The 17,693-nt window shown below is 45.3% G+C and overlaps 1 protein-coding gene across 2 annotated transcripts in view; it reads left to right on the forward strand.

The window, feature by feature from the left end:
- The window catches only part of DHX30 (DExH-box helicase 30), a 1,000,138-nt gene that overhangs the window by 49,321 nt on the left and 933,124 nt on the right, over positions 1-17,693 (forward strand). For both annotated transcript variants that reach the window (XM_086941023.1, XM_086941022.1), the window contains exon 2: positions 334-464. Coding sequence is in view for 1 of the 2 variants with exons in the window: in XM_086941022.1 (XP_086797148.1) it covers positions 334-464 (131 nt within the window). In the remaining variant the exon portion in view is untranslated. The remainder of the gene's footprint in view (positions 1-333; positions 465-17,693) is intronic.

The raw sequence follows: 17,693 nt of genomic DNA on the forward strand, positions 1-17,693 counted from the left end.
TCCTCCTGATCAGTTTTTACTTTCTACAGATGTGATCCGATTTTACTCTTGCATTTTCATTTTTTTATTCCTGAAATATTGTTTCATTAATATTTGTTAACTTTTTTTTTCTCAAGCAATACAATTTTCGATAAAAAAAAATGCAGACCCTTGATGTAAGATCCACAGTAGAATACTATACCATTTGTCACAAATTGTAAAATGTAGTGCAGAAATGCCTCTCATCTCTCCTTTACTAACCAGTGTAAAATTTAGCACAAATTATATTTCTATTTGGGAGATTCTTTTATCTGTGAAACAAAAAATATATATATATTTTTTTAATATGGCTAGGTCCTGGAGATTTGCTGGTAGAATTTCCAGAGCCGAAAAATTTGCTGAACAGTGTGATTGGCAGAGCACTGGGGACCTGCACGCCGAAGGACAGCATTGTATATATACACTCAAATGAAGGAAACCAGAAGGTGAGTGTTACCTGGATTACTGACAGAAAATTGACAAGAGTGGGATGAATGCAACAGCAAATGGGGTCTTTTGAGAGGAAGATGAGGGTTATTGACTCGGGTGGCGCTCTGAAATTTCTAAAGCAAAGACCATGAGACAGAGTTGGCCACAAAAGTGTCTGGAACACTCCTTCACTATTAGACCAGACAGGGATCAGCACAAATGTCTGTCCATCGACTGCCCAAGGGAGAACTACAAGAGTGCAGTTGATAGAACTGATTTGTCTAAATTAGTACTTTTTGAATTCATGTTTTCATGGTACCACATTGTTCATATTATTTCGGATTGAAAAGTCCTTTGTATTACTAACCAGAATTTTTTTTAGATCGAGCCTGGGCAGCGCATGCGCTGTTCTGCAAGGCATGCTGTATTTAGGTAGGGACTTGAAGCTCCGCCCACTCCCACCCATATTTTTAATTTGCTTGTGTCATTGTCCACTGTAAACTGTGGCTATTCATTGGTCAATAGGCTAAGTTGTCCCTCATAGTACCGCCTTGTCTCATTTTGTAACTTCCCATGGCGACACCCCCTATTACGCGTGTTGTTACTCGGTAGGCTTTAATTACAGCCTACAAGCACTATTTTCTCAAATAGCTTTGTCCTGCCTGCTGTTGAAGGCAGGACACGCTCTCTCCTAACACTTTTTTAGCACATGCAATGCAATAGGTCTCACATTTGCAAGAGTTTAAGCTATTGGTATACTGTGTGCTGTTCACATATCCAACAGACACTTACACTCACATATAACCTTTTTTTCCCATTAACTTTACCTATGGCTCATAACACTAATCCTCATAATATTAATGCGAACCTCCATGGTTCGAATCCCGACTTTTTTCGGTATATTTTTTTAGAATGTCCCCGTTATTTTTCACAAACATCACTATTAATTTAGTGATAACATTTATATTTTGTTCTGGCCAGAACATCATAATAACGTGCACATTCAGTTTGCACGCGATTATTTGTGAAGCTTTTTCGTCTGATAGTCTTTCTTCTATGAGTGTGACGCGTCATTCGTCACATGACCGGTACTTTCTTTTAAAATAACATAAACACGGCTGATCCATGTACCAGCTCGTACTCACGAGAGGACCCGCGTGGAACCGGCATTCCCACCGAATTGAAGGTTAGTTACAGAGACGTTCGTCTCTGGTTGCGCGAACCTAAGATTAAATACGGACGCGTTGCACAGATGCTAGAACCTTGTTCTTTTATTTGATCTTTTTTCAGGTTTCCTCATCATTGGCAATCCAAGACATGTGAGTCTGTTTAAACCCTTATCACCGATATTTACCGTTTAGACACATTGCATGCAGTGTAGGCCATCACGTTTTATTTTGAGGTTACTTACCTCACCTAAACCTTTTAAACTGCGTTTCACCACAATGTGACTGTTTATACATATCACAACATTGACCTTATTTCTGACCAAAGCTATTATTTTTGACAGTGTCGTTGTCCCTGATGAAGGGCATATTATTGCATGCCCGAAATGCATTGGATACACCGAGATGGCAATGTTTGACATTATGATGAAAATGCCAATAATCATGTAAATGAACAAGGAAAATGATAAGAACCACGTCTAATGATTACAAATAAAATGATCAATGAATGAATTGAATTACAGAGTGGAAGTCTTCTTATGATATGGAGACAATGTTCTGAGTGCCTATGAAGGGATGGTTCTAGAGTATCTTTAGACCCACGATTTTGACAGTATACTGAACGCCGCTGGACCCTCGGCATTACCTTCTAGTGCACCAACTAAATTAAGGAACTGAGAGAGAGAAAAAATTAGTAGAAGCAGTGCATTCATCCCATCCGAATCAATTTATGTGCTTACAGTGTCCCGTGGATGAATAGCACGCAATCAATTAAATCAAATTCAACTTTCATGATGAGCAACTATGAAGAGATTTCAAAAAGTACTGAGGCCAGAGCCTCAACCTTTGCATTTGAAACTAAAGATGCAGATCAAATTTACTCTTTAATCAGGGAAGAACTCACCCAGGAAACCACAGGACGGTCGAAAGAGCAAAATAATAAACAATTACTATACTTATCCAAAAGGAGAACAAACCAGCAATTACATGCTAGCACCCTCATCAGATACCATCGGAACTTACGCATACCACGGGGACTCAGAATTGCACTTAAACCGTCCCTATGTAAACACTCTAAAAAGTTTCAGGAACGCTGGTATGAAATTCTTAACAAATGTTCCTTGGACCTAATTCTCTTAATAATACAAGAATTATCCACCATCTTAGAGGAACTGACTGCAGAAATTGAGGAAACTAAAACTGAGCTATCCAAGATGATGTCAGAGGACGAACTAACAACTACCCTAAATGATATTAAGAACCAAATAGATCAACACCATAAAGAAATAAATGAGCGAAAAATTCGCAAATTTCGAAGAGATACTCTAGATTATCGTCTAGGTGAAGTATACACGTGGGCAGAAGTATATGCGCAAAAACGCAGAAGTCGTCCATACAATTCTAATACTGAAACGTCCTCATCAGACAGTGACACTAGTCAAAGAGCACGCAAGACACAACCCATACCTACCACCCAAGATAAACCGACTGCAGATCAACCAACTACCAGCAAAGTTACCGAAACTAGTCCTTTTTTAGACCAAGGCCAAGCACAAAAAGGAGACCCAGGAGAGGGTCAGGCAAAGGACAAAGAAAGGGATCCACCGAACACAAGAAGTACAACCATGACCTCCAAAGAGAAGGAGAAGGAGAAGAAAACCAAAAAGAACCAACCACAAAACACTTAGTTATCAACATCAGTGACCATCACTTTAACACTTATGAATTGGGCTTACTACAAAAAGGAACGTCGTTCATACCGACTACTACAACTGATAATTTGGAACTCGAAGTGAGTTTTTTTAAACTAATGCGAAAACTCAAGTTGCGACATTTCTTTGACAATATATTACCGGAGAGACCACCACAAGATAAAGATCAATTAGCAGGGTTAAGACCACATAGTACCTTCCAAGCTCCAACCAGTCATAAGACGCTGGATCTATTTGAAAATCTAGTAAAACAAGATATAAAGAAAATCAAACATGTAAAACCGAAAAACAGAAACATCACACAGAAAGATCTGGATACCTTACATAAATTGGCCAGCAATGACAAAGTAACATATACCAAAGCGGATAAAGGTGGCGCCATTGTCATCATGAATACAGAAATGTACAATCAAAAGGTCAAAGAGCATATCTCAGACGATAAGACATACTGCAAATTGGATAGAAATCCTACATTGGAATACGCAAAAACACTAGAAAACATCATCGAAGGATCATTACAACAGGGTATTATTCTAGAAAGAACAAAAAACTTCTTACTTACTACTGATCCAAAAAGTCCTACACTGCGAATGCAACCCAAGATACACAAGAACATCAATGACCCACCAATGCGACCAATTGTATCCACGAGAGGGAGCTTGCATGAACCAGTTGGTCAACTCATTGACCGATATCTTCAACCTATAGTACAGTCAATGCGTACTTATGTCAAAGACACATCTCAATTCTTACAAATTCTAGAACAACTTCAGTTGGATCCAACAGAGAAAGTAATACTATGTACAGCTGACGTTTGCAGCTTATATACTAGTATCCCCCATGACATGGGCATTGAAGCGATGGAAGCAGCCCTTTTGAATTCAGAATTAGATCATGATTTTCAAACCTTCTTGATGGAACTGATGTATTTTATTTTATACCATAGCTATTTTAAAGTTGAAGAATCATGGTATCAACAATTGTCAGGCATGGCTATGGGCAATTCAGCAGCCCCTGTGTATGCGAACATTTTCATGCAGTGGTATGAAAACCGACATATATTCTCCAATAATGAATGGACGAAAAACTTGAAACTACTGATTAGATACATTGACGACTACTTTATCGTATGGACAAACACACAAGAGAAACTACAGATGGAATTAACCAAATTCAATGAGCATGACCAAAGGATACAACTAACATGGGTCATGTCAGATACGTCTGTTAATTTTCTAGATGTTAAGGTAACCATAACAACCGAGGGATTTGTGACCGATCTATATGTCAAACCAACAGACCGAAACAATATGTTGTTATATTCAAGTTTTCATCAACCTAACTTAATCAAAAACCTACCATTCTCACAGATGGCCAGAATCAAACGAATCACTTCAGACAAAAATACACTTAACATCAGACTTGATGAAATGGCCAATAAATTCACATCCAGAGGTTACCCACAATCTCTAATAAATGAATCCAAAAAGAGGATTGACCAAATTGGAAGAAAACAGCTACTAACCAGCAAAACCAAACCAGAACAGACAAGAACAGTTGTAGTATCCAAATACTCCACTGCGAGCAAGAAATACAAACAGGCGATAATGAAACATTGGACAATTCTCAATATGGAACCTGATTTCAATCAATCCTTTAGAGAACCTCCGATTTTTGCATTTACTAGATCTAAGAACTTAGGAGAAATTCTACAACAGAAAGCTTTGGATAGCACATCATTTACAGGAACTAAACCCTGTTTAAACTGTGGGAATTGTAATAGTGTGATCCGAGGCAACACAATCAGCCATCCCTCCAAAGGTTACCCAATAAAACTGAGAGTGAATGCGACCTGCGAATCAAGCAATTTGATTTATGGAATCAGATGCCCCTGTGGCAAGATTTATGTGGGGAAAACCGAGAGACGCATCAAAGTGCGGTTAACGGAGCACAGATCCAACATACGATTAAAGAATACCAAATCAGCATTATCGCTGCATTTCACAGAAGAAAGCCATAATGTTTCGCAAATTAAATTCATAATCCTGGAAACAGTCCAAAAAATTGAAGGGAGAAACAACAACAAATACCTATTGATGAGAGAGAACTATTGGATACAAAAATTGTCCACCCAGAAACCAATGGGGTTAAATGACAGAATAGAATTTGCATGTTACTTATAAAATTACATTAATTGCTCATATTAGACTGTATCTTGTGTATACTGTGTGCTGTTCACATATCCAACAGACACTTACACTCACATATAACCTTTTTTTCCCATTAACTTTACCTATGGCTCATTTTTTTTATTAAATATATTTTTATTGCAGAGTTATAAACCACAGGATACAATTAATCAGCCAGTACACTTGTGAGATCCCCCCGTCCAATAAGAATTCCCAGTCGTACACAGCCATTCAGCCCGCATCCCGGAGGCCGGGCGGCATATTATATCGCTCGAGAGGAACACATCACAGTGCACGTCCCATAGGGACCCTGGTTGAAAGATCGTTTTGCGTATCTGCTTTTACCCCCCCACCCACAACAACATTCCCGTCAGCCATCCCAGTGGTAGTCAGTGATGTCGCCCTTGTCGGGACCTGCCCTAGGCGCCATGGGTCGTCACACCAGGCCGCTCTACCCAGCCAGTCAACCCTCCACATAGTAACCACCGTCCCAGTAGATCCAAGGCCCTAACAAGCGACCATCTAATGGCTTCCGGCCCTCCCCAAACACCCAACAACCAACCCCCCCAAAGCCCCCCCTCCCCTGGCAACTGCTAAGGTGTGTGCCTCGTCCTGTCGAATTGGATGGGTCCACTACAGTGCGTGATGCTATGCTTCTGTGTTCGCCCCGCGGTGTCCAGCGGCTTAGGTCTCGCCATCCTCATCCTCTACCAAAGAATCACGCATAGCCTGTACCACTAACTCCCATGCACGCGCCGCATCCAATGCCTTCTCATTCCCCAACTTTACAGCTTGCTTCATCCGGAGCACACTCTCGCAGTCAGACCACCGCAGCAGCTCATTCTTCCATCTACGCAGTGAGGGTCCCCCCCTGGACTTCCAATGCCACGATATTTCCCTCTGTGCCAATATCAGGCCCAGGTCTATGAATTTGCTTGTCACCCTGGTGTGCTTAGTATGCGGGAACCAGAGCAATAGGCACGCCGCCATGTCGAATTCCACCTCCCTGTCAGTCACTTCATTCAGAAGTCCCCCTACCTCCGCCCAATAAGTCCCCAGTTGTGGGCACCCCCAAAACAAGTGGTCCATGTCCGCTCCCTGGGACGAACACCGCGGGCAACAGGCATCCGGCACCTGAAAGTACCGCTGTAATTTCTCAGGAGTTAAATAGGCCCTATGGAGCACATAGAAATGCACCTGCTGAAAACGCGCGTTTCTAGTGCCCTTCCACGTGCGTCGCAGGATGTGACCCCATGCCGTACCCGGTATGGGCCGGCCGATGCTCACCTCCCATTTAGCCTTGAGCCCTTGGAGTGGTTCCAACCCCTCGTTCAGCATCCTATTATGGAGGCACGTCACAGCTTTGAACGTACCAGCCGCCATCACCACATATTGGCACGCCATAGTCGTCGTGGGTTCCAGGAGCCCCTCCTTCCAGTGCTTTTGTATGGCAGCCACCACTGCCGCGTGTAGGAGAAAGCCCCCAGCAGGCAGCCCGAACTGGTCCCGGAGCACCTCGAACGGCGCCAAAGCCCCATCTATGTACAAGTCGCCCACCACCTGCAGTCCCGCCTCCTCCCAATCCAGCAACGGGGACCAATCTCCTCCGTGCGGCAATGCCGTCAACATCCCGATCGGGATCTCCGGGGTATAAGGCCGCGATGCCCTCGCTCTCCGAAGGCTCCGTTGCCAGCACAGCCGGAGCGTCCGCTCTTCCATGGTGAGGGCCCGTAACTCAAGCCGCTGCTGCATGATGATGTAGGACAGCACGTGGCGTTGCATTCCCCGATCCCGGTCCTCCTCCGGGCCCCGGAACACCCTGGCAACGTTCTGTGGAAGGACCTGCAACTGCGCTGCAAGATAAAACAGCTCGAGGTCGGGCACAGCCATGCCCCCTTCCAGCTTGGGGCGAAGTAGCGTGCTCAGGGCTACTCTACGGCGGCCATGCCCCCAAAGAAAGCCAATTATCATTGACCGCAGTTCTCTAAACACCCCCTGGGGAATCCAGACAGGCAGCGTTCGGAAATAATAGAGGAAGCGGGGGAGTGCCACCATTTTCAACAGTGCTATCTTGCCCAGGACCGACAGCGGGAGGGTCGACCAGAAAGACAAGCTGCCCCGCAGCGCCCGGACACAGCGGCCGATGTTGCCCTCCAATAGGTCCGCAGCCGCGTGGTAAATGCGGACACCCAAATAGGTGATGCAAGAGGGTTCCCATACTACACCCAAATCGCTGCTAGGGGCTGGCGAACCCGCTCGCAGCGGGAACACACAAGTCTTCGCCCAATTGACCTTAAGGCCCGACAGCCGGCCGAACTCAGACAGCAGGCCCATCGCTCCAACCAATGCCCCCGAGGTGTCAGCTAGGTACAGGAGCAAGTCATCCGCGTATAGCGATATATAATGCCACTGCCCGTCACTAACTATCCCCGCGTATCGGTCGCCTGACCTCGCATGGACCGCCAAGGGTTCCATCGCCAGGGCAAACAATAGGGGGGAGAGAGAACATCCCTGTCGTGTTCCCCTGCCCACTGGGTACGCCGCAGACACCAGGCCGCCCAATCGTACTCTCGCCGTCGCCGAGGTATATAGGACCCTCGTCCACCTCCGAAACCCCTCGCCCATGCCAAACCTCTCTAGCACTCCATCCAGAAAAGGCCATTCCAAGCTATCAAAGGCCTTCTCGATGTCCACGTACAGAACCGCCGGTGCTCCCTCCCCGTCCAAGATGGCGTCCATTATTCCCACCAGGCGGCGGATATTCAGCGCCGTGCTCCTCGTGGGTATAAACCCGGCCTGATCCCTGTGTACCAGACCCGTCATGTGCGGGGCCAGCCTGGTGGCCAGGATTCGGCTCAGGATCTTATAATCCACCGTCAGCATGGACAGCGGGCGATAAGACCTCACATCCGCGGCATCCCGGCCAGGCTTGAGGAGCGGTACAATCAAGGCCTCCCGCATGGACCCAGGCAATGTCCCCGTCTCGAAGGCTTCCGTGTACACCACCAGCAGCCTGGGCGCCAAGCTGTCCACATATTGTTGATAGAATTCAATTGGCAGTCCGTCCACCCCGGGCGTCTTGTTGCGGGCCATATGTTTGATGGCCACCCGTATTTCCGCGAGCGTGATGGGGCTACCCAGCTCCCTCACGTCTTCCTCGTCCAGGACCGGGAGCTGCCTCTCCCCCAGGTATTCCGCGATGTCCTGAACCCCCACTCCCAGCTGGCTCCGGTATAGGTCCTCATAATACCCCCTAAATCGTTCCAATACCGCTGCCTGGGAGTGCACCATCTCTCCCTGCGCATTATTAATGCCGAGGATCGGGCAGCCCCTAAGTTCCGGGTTAGCTAATCTGGCCAAGAGGGTACCCACCTTGTCCCTTTCTGCGTGTGCCCTGATGATGTACTGCCTATAGTCATAGCACCTCAATCGTTCCGTCTCGGTGGCAACCACTTCCTTCGCCTCCAGCAACTGGGCCTGTAGATCTGGCCTAGCCGGCCTGCGGCGCTCCAAGTCCCTCAAAGTTTCTTCCGCTTTCATTAGGTCATTCAGCACAGTCGTACGAGCATTCGAGAACCTACCCAAACACACCCCTCTCACCACCACTTTCATTGCATCCCATTCAATAGACCTACTCGCAGCCGTGCCCTCATTCACTCCGAAATAACTATCAATGCCTTGCCGAACCGCATCGCTGAACACAGAGTCCTCTAGCGTCTCCGGCCGAAGCCGCCATGTTGGTATCACTGAGCGCTCTCTCTGCCACTGAATGTGCACCAATAGGGGGTTATGATCGGATATAGTCCTAGCCAGGTACTCCTCATGGGTAACCATTGGGGCCAGGGATCCCCCGCAAAGCACCGAATCGATCCTGACATGCAGATCATGGAGAGCGGAATAAAAGGAATAATCCCTGGCTCCCTTGTGCCGCTCCCTCCAGACATCCAGCAACCCCCATCGTTCCTGCCAGTCCTTCCTGTGCGCGGCCAGCCTGCGCACCGGAGAGTCTACTAGGGGGGGATGGGACCTATCCAGAGCAACATCCGTAATCGAGTTGAAGTCCCCCCCTAACACTATCAGACCCACCAGGAAAGAGGCCAAGGACCCCGAGAGACTATCAAAGTACCGGCCTTGGTCAGTGTTCGGTGCATAGACACAGCAGAAAACCACATCCCGTCCATATAACCTCCCCTCCACCGCCACAAACCTGCCATCCGGATCTACTACTTGATTCAGCACCTGAAAGGGTATCCCCGCCCTCACCCAGATCAACACCCCCCTGGCATACGCTGAGTAAGTGGTGCCAAACACCTGGCCCCGCCATCTTTTCTGCAAAGCAGCGCACTCTTTTTTGGTGAGATGAGTCTCCTGGAGCATAGCAATCTGAACCCCCCTGCGTACCAGATATGCATGTACTTTGTGACGTTTCACCATGGTCCGCAGCCCCCGGACATTCCACGTTAGGCATTTCAAGTTAGGTAATGTCCCCATTCCAACTTCGTACAGTCCGAATCAAAGAACAAAAGTCCATGGCCCCCCCATTGCAGTTGCCCCCCCCCCGAACATTCCCAAAACTGAAACACTTCCCAAACCCCACTCCCCAGGACAGAGCACACGAACCCAATGGCCGCCCCCATCCAAACCTTGAACCAACTTCTCACACTCTTACCCTGTGGTCTCCACCACAGTCGACCTTAAGGGCCCAAGGGGGGTGAGTCGCCGCCGACCCCAGCTAGCGGAGCCCGCACCCCGCACCTTCATCCCCTCCAATACACACAGCTCCCCCTCCCGGCAACCCGCCCTCCATCAACAGGATATCACCCTACCATGAAGTCCCGATCTAGTCCCAGTTCTATCTCAGCCGCAGAAAATACCATCCGATGTCTGTGGGGTCACTATCGGCCCCTTCGAACTTTCCGCCTCTGAAAGTTCCTCTCCTGTTCTGCTGCCTTCCCCTCCCGAGTCCGTTTCTGCCCGTTCACTGTTCTGTTGCGACCCTGTAATGGCCGCCGTCGCTGCGAGCGCATCCCTCTTCTCCGCCGCCATTTGAGCCTCCCGTTTCTCCCGCTGGCGCCTGTTGCGGGATCTGATGCGTTGTGACTGCCTCACCCGGGGCTGCTTGGGTTGGTCTCGCCTACTTTGGTGTGATCTGTCCGTCCCCGCTCTATATGACTCGAGCCAATGCCAAACTTCGTCCGGAGTCTGGAAGAAGTGCGTAGTACCGTCCATAATGATCCGCAGCTTGGCTGGGTAGAGCAAGGAGTACTGGATGCCTTCCTCCCTGAGCTCCTTCTTCACAGCGAGGAACGATGCCCTGCTCTTCTGGACCGCTTGAGTGTAATCCGGGAAGATCGTTACCTTATTGTTCTCCACCCCATACGGGCCCGACATCCTGGCCCGCTGGATGAGAAGATCCCGGTCCTTGTAGTGGAGGAGCCGCACCACCATCAGTCGGGGGGGGCGGCCAAGCCCCGGCGGGCGAGCAGGCACCCGGTGAGCTCGCTCCAGAGTGAAAAAAGGAGTAAGCCCCTCCGGCGCCACCACAGTGCGGAACCAGTTCTCCATGTAGGCCACCGCGTCCTCCCCCTCAATCCGTTCCGGCAGGCCTACGACCCGCACGTTGTTCCGTCTATTGCGGCCTTCGGCATCCTCCGCCCTCCGTTCCAGTGAGTCCAGTCGGGCCAAAATGTCCGTGATCCTGTGCTCCGCGGTCACCACCGATGGCTTCAGGTCCAGCAACAGCTGGTCATGGTCCTTGACCCTGTCTGCCAGCTTCGCGTGATCTGCGCGTAGCAACCCCAGGCCCGTGGCCACTTGAGCAATGTCATTGTGCAATGCTTCCTTAGTGGAGGTGATCGCATCAAGGATGGCATCCAAACGCCGGTTCAGCCGCTGTTCCTGATCAAGCTCCGGGGAGGGACTCTCACTCAGCCGAGTTGATGTCGCCGAGTCCCCCTCGCGACTCCCGGGCATCGGCCCTCCGATCGCCGCCATGCCAGGGTGCTGCGTCACAAGTCCTGTCGCCCGTTTTGCGGCTACGCCCGTGATTGTGTGCCGGTCTCCGGGCACCAGGCAGCGCGATGTCCCCGCCGACGCTCTCAGGAACAATGGCCAGGTGGACGGGCTCCGTTCCGTCACCCCCCTCCGGCCTGAGGGGGGAAGGATAAGTCTCAGGGCGGTGGCCAACGAGGGTCCCTGAGCTCCTGGGTGAATCAGGTCAGCGTCCCCTGGTCTCAGGACACAGCACCGCCAGTCCTAGTGCCTCGGGCAGCCAAGTGCAGGATCTCTTGCCACTCGGCGATAACTTGGTTCAGGGCTGAAGTTCGGGGCCGTCCGACCCCCTCGCCGCCATTTTCTTCTCACCCTCGGCAACACCTCGGCCGCCTCTTCTCTCGATCTTCTCGGGGCCAGCAGTCCCCTAGCGACTCCCCGATTGCGCCCAGCTGTCCCCTTACACTTCAGAGGGCAGGAACGTCGTCTTCGGGTCGCCTAGGGTCCCGAAAACAGGAGAATTAGCGGGATTCCGCGCGGAGCTGCGAGCTCACGCCGCCATCCCGATCGGCGTCCAAGCCACGCCCCCACTTTACCTATGGCTCATAACACTAATCCTCATAATATTAATGCGAACCTCCATGGTTCGAATCCCGACTTTTTTCGGTATATTTTTTTAGAATGTCCCCGTTATTTTTCACAAACATCACTATTAATTTAGTGATAACATTTATATTTTGTTCTGGCCAGAACATCATAATAACGTGCACATTCAGTTTGCACGCGATTATTTGTGAAGCTTTTTCGTCTGATAGTCTTTCTTCTATGAGTGTGACGCGTCATTCGTCACATGACCGGTACTTTCTTTTAAAATAACATAAACACGGCTGATCCATGTACCAGCTCGTACTCACGAGAGGACCCGCGTGGAACCGGCATTCCCACCGAATTGAAGGTTAGTTACAGAGACGTTCGTCTCTGGTTGCGCGAACCTAAGATTAAATACGGACGCGTTGCACAGATGCTAGAACCTTGTTCTTTTTCTTTTATTTGATCTTTTTTCAGGTTTCCTCATCATTGGCAATCCAAGACATGTGAGTCTGTTTAAACCCTTATCACCGATATTTACCGTTTAGACACATTGCATGCAGTGTAGGCCATCACGTTTTATTTTGAGGTTACTTACCTCACCTAAACCTTTTAAACTGCGTTTCACCACAATGTGACTGTTTATACATATCACAACATTGACCTTATTTCTGACCAAAGCTATTATTTTTGACAGTGTCGTTGTCCCTGATGAAGGGCATATTATTGCATGCCCGAAATGCATTGGATACACCGAGATGGCAATGTTTGACATTATGATGAAAATGCCAATAATCATGTAAATGAACAAGGAAAATGATATGAACCACGTCTAATGATTACAAATAAAATGATCAATGAATGAATTGAATTACAGAGTGGAAGTCTTCTTATGATATGGAGACAATGTTCTGAGTGCCTATGAAGGGATGGTTCTAGAGTATCTTTAGACCCACGATTTTGACCGTATACTGAACGCCGCTGGACCCTCGGCATTACCTTCTAGTGCACCAACTAAATTAAGGAACTGAGAGAGAGAAAAAATAAGTAGAAGCAGTGCATTCATCCCATCCGAATCATTTTGTAACTTACCATAGCGACACCCCCTATTACGCGTGTTGTTACTCGGTAGGCTTTAATTACAGCCTACAAGCACTATTTTCTCAAATAGCTTTGTCCTGCCTGCTGTTGAAGGCAGGACACGCTCTCTCCTAACACTTTTTTAGCACATGCAATGCAATAGGTCTCACATTTGCAAGAGTTTAAGCTATTGGCGTTGTAAATGACAAATGCCTTTTATTGAACTGTTTTAAAAACCACACATAAATAAAAAGCATTGTCATTTACAACGCCAATAGCTCAAACTCTTGTTAATGCGAAACCTATTGCATGGCAAATGCTGGTTTAGATCTTGCTTCTCAAATCTGGCCGTCTTTCCATACATGAAATGCATCAAATTTAGTTAACTCTTTCTCTTATTTTCTTTTTTTTCTGCCAAAGCCGGAAAATTGCTTCCTCATCCAGCAAAGCTACAGCCAACTATGAACATTTTTGCAAAGCCCTTAAAATCGGACTATTTTAAATTATCTAGATTTATGATCGGTTCTAGTAATCTTTTTGTGCCAGGACACCTTAGAGAGGTGATAGTTTTGAGCGTTAAAAAAATGTTTGATTCATTAATGCTTAAAAAGTGTATTTCTGCTTCCTAATTTCGTTGTCAGTTGAGAATATGAGGAATAGAATTACTGTAAAAAGCTTTGTTTGCAAAGAAGTCTGATAGATCTGGCTGTTCTCAGAGTTTTTTATCTGCTTATTCCACTCCTGGATATTCTCATATCGAGTCTCCTAGTTATTTCAGCCCCTTTCCATTTCACATCTTGGTGGTCTTGTAACCCACTGTACTTCGCTGTAGGGTTTTCTTGTGTTAGTGTTTTTTTTTTTGTCAATCCATCAATTGAATCTTTATTCGGGTACAAAGATATCCACACAAGTCAATTAAAACACAAACCCCACATACAATGTGCAATAAAACATACAAATAGTTTAAAAGTTCAATTTATAAAAAATACATATTTAAGGGATCACTGAAATAATATCGAGGGACAAAATATCGACTTGTCAAAATATCGTGGACAAAATATCGACAGTCAAAATATCGAGTTTGTATCTACAAACAGGTAAGTACAAAAATATCGAGTACAAAATATCGTTAACAAAAATATAGATGTAAAAAATATCGACTTTATTAAAAACAGTGTTAAATTAAATTAATATTAAATTTTAATTACTAAAATATACTTAAAACGACTTAAATTAAATTATAATAATTAAATAATAAATGTAAATAATAAAAAAAAAAATTTTAAATCTTATGTTGACCCTGAACCCTAAAAATACCCCTTTACCCAAAAACCCAAAACTGACCCTGAACCCTAAAAATACCCCTTTACCCAAAAACCCAAAACTGACCCTGAACCCTAAAAATACCCCTTTACCCAAAAACTGAAAACTGACCCTGAACCCTAAAAATGCCCCTTTACCCAAAAACTGACCCTGAACCCTAAAAATACCCCTTTACCCAAAAACTGAAAACTGACCCTGAACCCTAAAAATACCCCTTTACCCATGAACTGAAAACTGACCCTGAACCCTAAAAATACCCCTTTACCCATGAACTGAAAACTGACCCTGAACCCTAAAAATACCCCTTTACCCATGAACTGAAAACTGACCCTGAACCCTAAAAATACCCCTTTACCCATGAACTGAAAACTGACCCTGAACCCTAAAAATGCTCCTTTACCCAAAATTTATCAATATTATTTAATTACCAATTAATTATTAATTAACAATAACAATAAAGTAAATATATTAGAACATTAGCTGTAATTATTTTAATAATTAATATTATTTTTTCAAAATTAATTACTTAAAAATAACACAAAATTATATATATTAAAAATGTACTCTAATTAATGTAATTAACTAATTACAATTAATTATTAACAATTATTTAGTAATATAAAATATATTCAAAATTATATTAATTAATTAACTAATTAATATTAATTAATTATCAATTAATTATTAATTAAAAATATTAACAAACATATATTAATTAATTATTATTAAATTACTTCCCACCCTATTCCCCTATAAACCCACAACCCGCTACAGAATTACATTACGCAATTATTATAAAAACAAAATTCATGTAATAAAATATTTTATAACTTTAATACACACTATTCACACATATTATTACATAAAAATACACTATAAAATATTATATATTATTAAAAAATCGATATTTTTGCTATCTATATTTTATACAGTCGATATTACTTCACTTACCTGAAAAACAATATTTTTGTAGTCGATATTATGTCCAGTCGATATTTTGTCCAGTCTATATTTAAAACTCGATATTATGTCCAGTCGATATTTTGGAGTCGATATTTTGTCTCTATACCATATTTAAGATCCAAGACATGATGGCCATAATGTATGAGATAGCCATACACATGTCAGAACTCTCTAAGTATAAATTCAGATTTAGACCGTATTCATCGAAAGGCAAGCCCAGACAGCTGTTTTAAAGAGAGCATCTATAGAAAAAAATAAACTCCTCATTGAGCTGAAGCAGCATTCTAGAGGCTACCCTAAAGTTGGTGATCTGCTTTTGGTTAAGGGGAGCAAAATGTGCTTTGTGTATAAAGAATTGAAACCACAAAAAAATTAAAAGTGCGACATGGATTGGCCTGAACTCCCATTGCAGGGGCTGGGTAAAGATTCAAGATTTACCTGGAAGCCGAAGGGGAAACATAAGATATTTAACAGTGCCGGCTCTTTAGCGAAATAATAGGCTGCGCTCCAAACGGCTCAGTGGTTTGGTCAAATACTCAGCAATCACTCTGTCCGTTCTGACATTTGTTTATGCCACCACACACTGCTTCTTAGACTCCAAAGCCAATTTTTAGTCCTGAATAGATTTAACCAAGGCTAGCTGCAACCGCCTTTTACTAATGTTATGGCAGCCTCCAATATTCTCAAACAAATGCTGGTAGCCAACCTTACTCAAGCAGTATTCCACAGCTGCCAACCAAGGAATGCTCTTGCTTTTATCGCAGGTGAGGAAATCTGAGATACTATCTCTTGTGAGACTTGCCGCCTTATTTGTCCAAACTAGCCATAGTAACGAAGGACGGGCACTGATGTTGTCTTCAATAAAAGGCTTGTCCAATTTATTGTGACAAATAAAATTGGAGGTAGAGATGGAAGCCCTCAACTTTTATTCAGTTTTTGTTGTCTTTAAGTTTTTTTCCACAGTGGAAACATTTTTGGGAATACCAGAGCAGACAGAGGTAACTCTGCTTAGATTGTGGCAATTGGAACCTTTTTAGGCCTGGTGACCTTGGGCTTGACCTTGCTTTTAAATCCAAAAGTGAGCACCAGATAAATTAATTTAACACTGGACTCCCTGGGTAGCCAATTCGAGCAGTTCAAGGCTTAGTCCGGGAGGTGGTGTGGGGTTAGAGACTGGGAACTCAACAAAGACCTTAACAGCAATAAGTAAATCAAGGTTCAGCCAGTGATTTTACCTTAAAAGAAAAGTATTGTACTTCCACATGCACAATATTGTAGATAAGATTCAGAAAGGCACACTGTGTTTGTTTTACTGGTGCACTAGCCGACACAACTCCTGCTGTTGACCTAGGACAGAGTTCTTGCAGGATTGTGCAATTTTTGCTTCAGGTTTCCCTCTTAGAGTTTCTCTTGGGAATAATCAAGTCCTTGAATGTCTCTCTCCCCCTCATTGTCATGAGATCAGGTCAACCCTCTTTTCACCTCAGGAGCTTAGTCCGATTCAAGGCTGGCAAGTTAAAATATGAAAGTACTCCTCTTTGGGTTGTAAACCCAGAGATGCAAAGTACCTTTGATCTCGATCTCTGTTGTGGTGTAGGCCTGACATTTCCAATGGTGGTCAGTGGACTGACTGCTCCAGGTGGTGTGTTACGTGCATGACTCACTGAGTGGGATTGTCAGCTCGTCGCTTGGCCATTGTCTTGTGGTGTGGACTTTCAGCGCATGCCTGGTCAAGTGAGCATAGGCAGTGGCAGCACAAGCGATAAGTAGGCTAATATCAGGTTCCACGGCTCATGGACTGGTGGCCATTGTTTTGTGATTTCTTGCCTGGTTCGTGATTTCATCCTGGTTCCAGATTTGATCTTTAGCTAGGTAATCGTCTTTATGGGATGATGCTGTTACACAAAAGTCACTGTAGGGGGACTGTGGGACATATTCAGGATTGTTCAGCACCACACACTTCTAGGAGTTATTGATGGAGTGATTTCTCTTGATTTGAGTTATCTTTAGGGTGGCCCAATGGAAATGAGTGCTTCTGAAGCAAAACAGGCTGCAGGGACAATTGGGGCTCACAGACTTCACCTGTCAGTGTAAGTGGAGCAGATCCTTCTGATCTGCGGCAATAGTTTCTCACCTAGGTTTCTCCGTAGTCTCTCTCTCTTCTCTATAGCTTCTCGCTCGTGCAAGGGCTCCTCCAATGCCAACCGAGTAGTTAGGTTGCTCCCTCCTTCAAT

This window comes from Lissotriton vulgaris, chromosome 10, assembly GCF_964263255.1.
Source record: "Lissotriton vulgaris chromosome 10, aLisVul1.2, whole genome shotgun sequence".
Lineage (NCBI taxonomy): Eukaryota > Metazoa > Chordata > Amphibia > Caudata > Salamandridae > Lissotriton > Lissotriton vulgaris.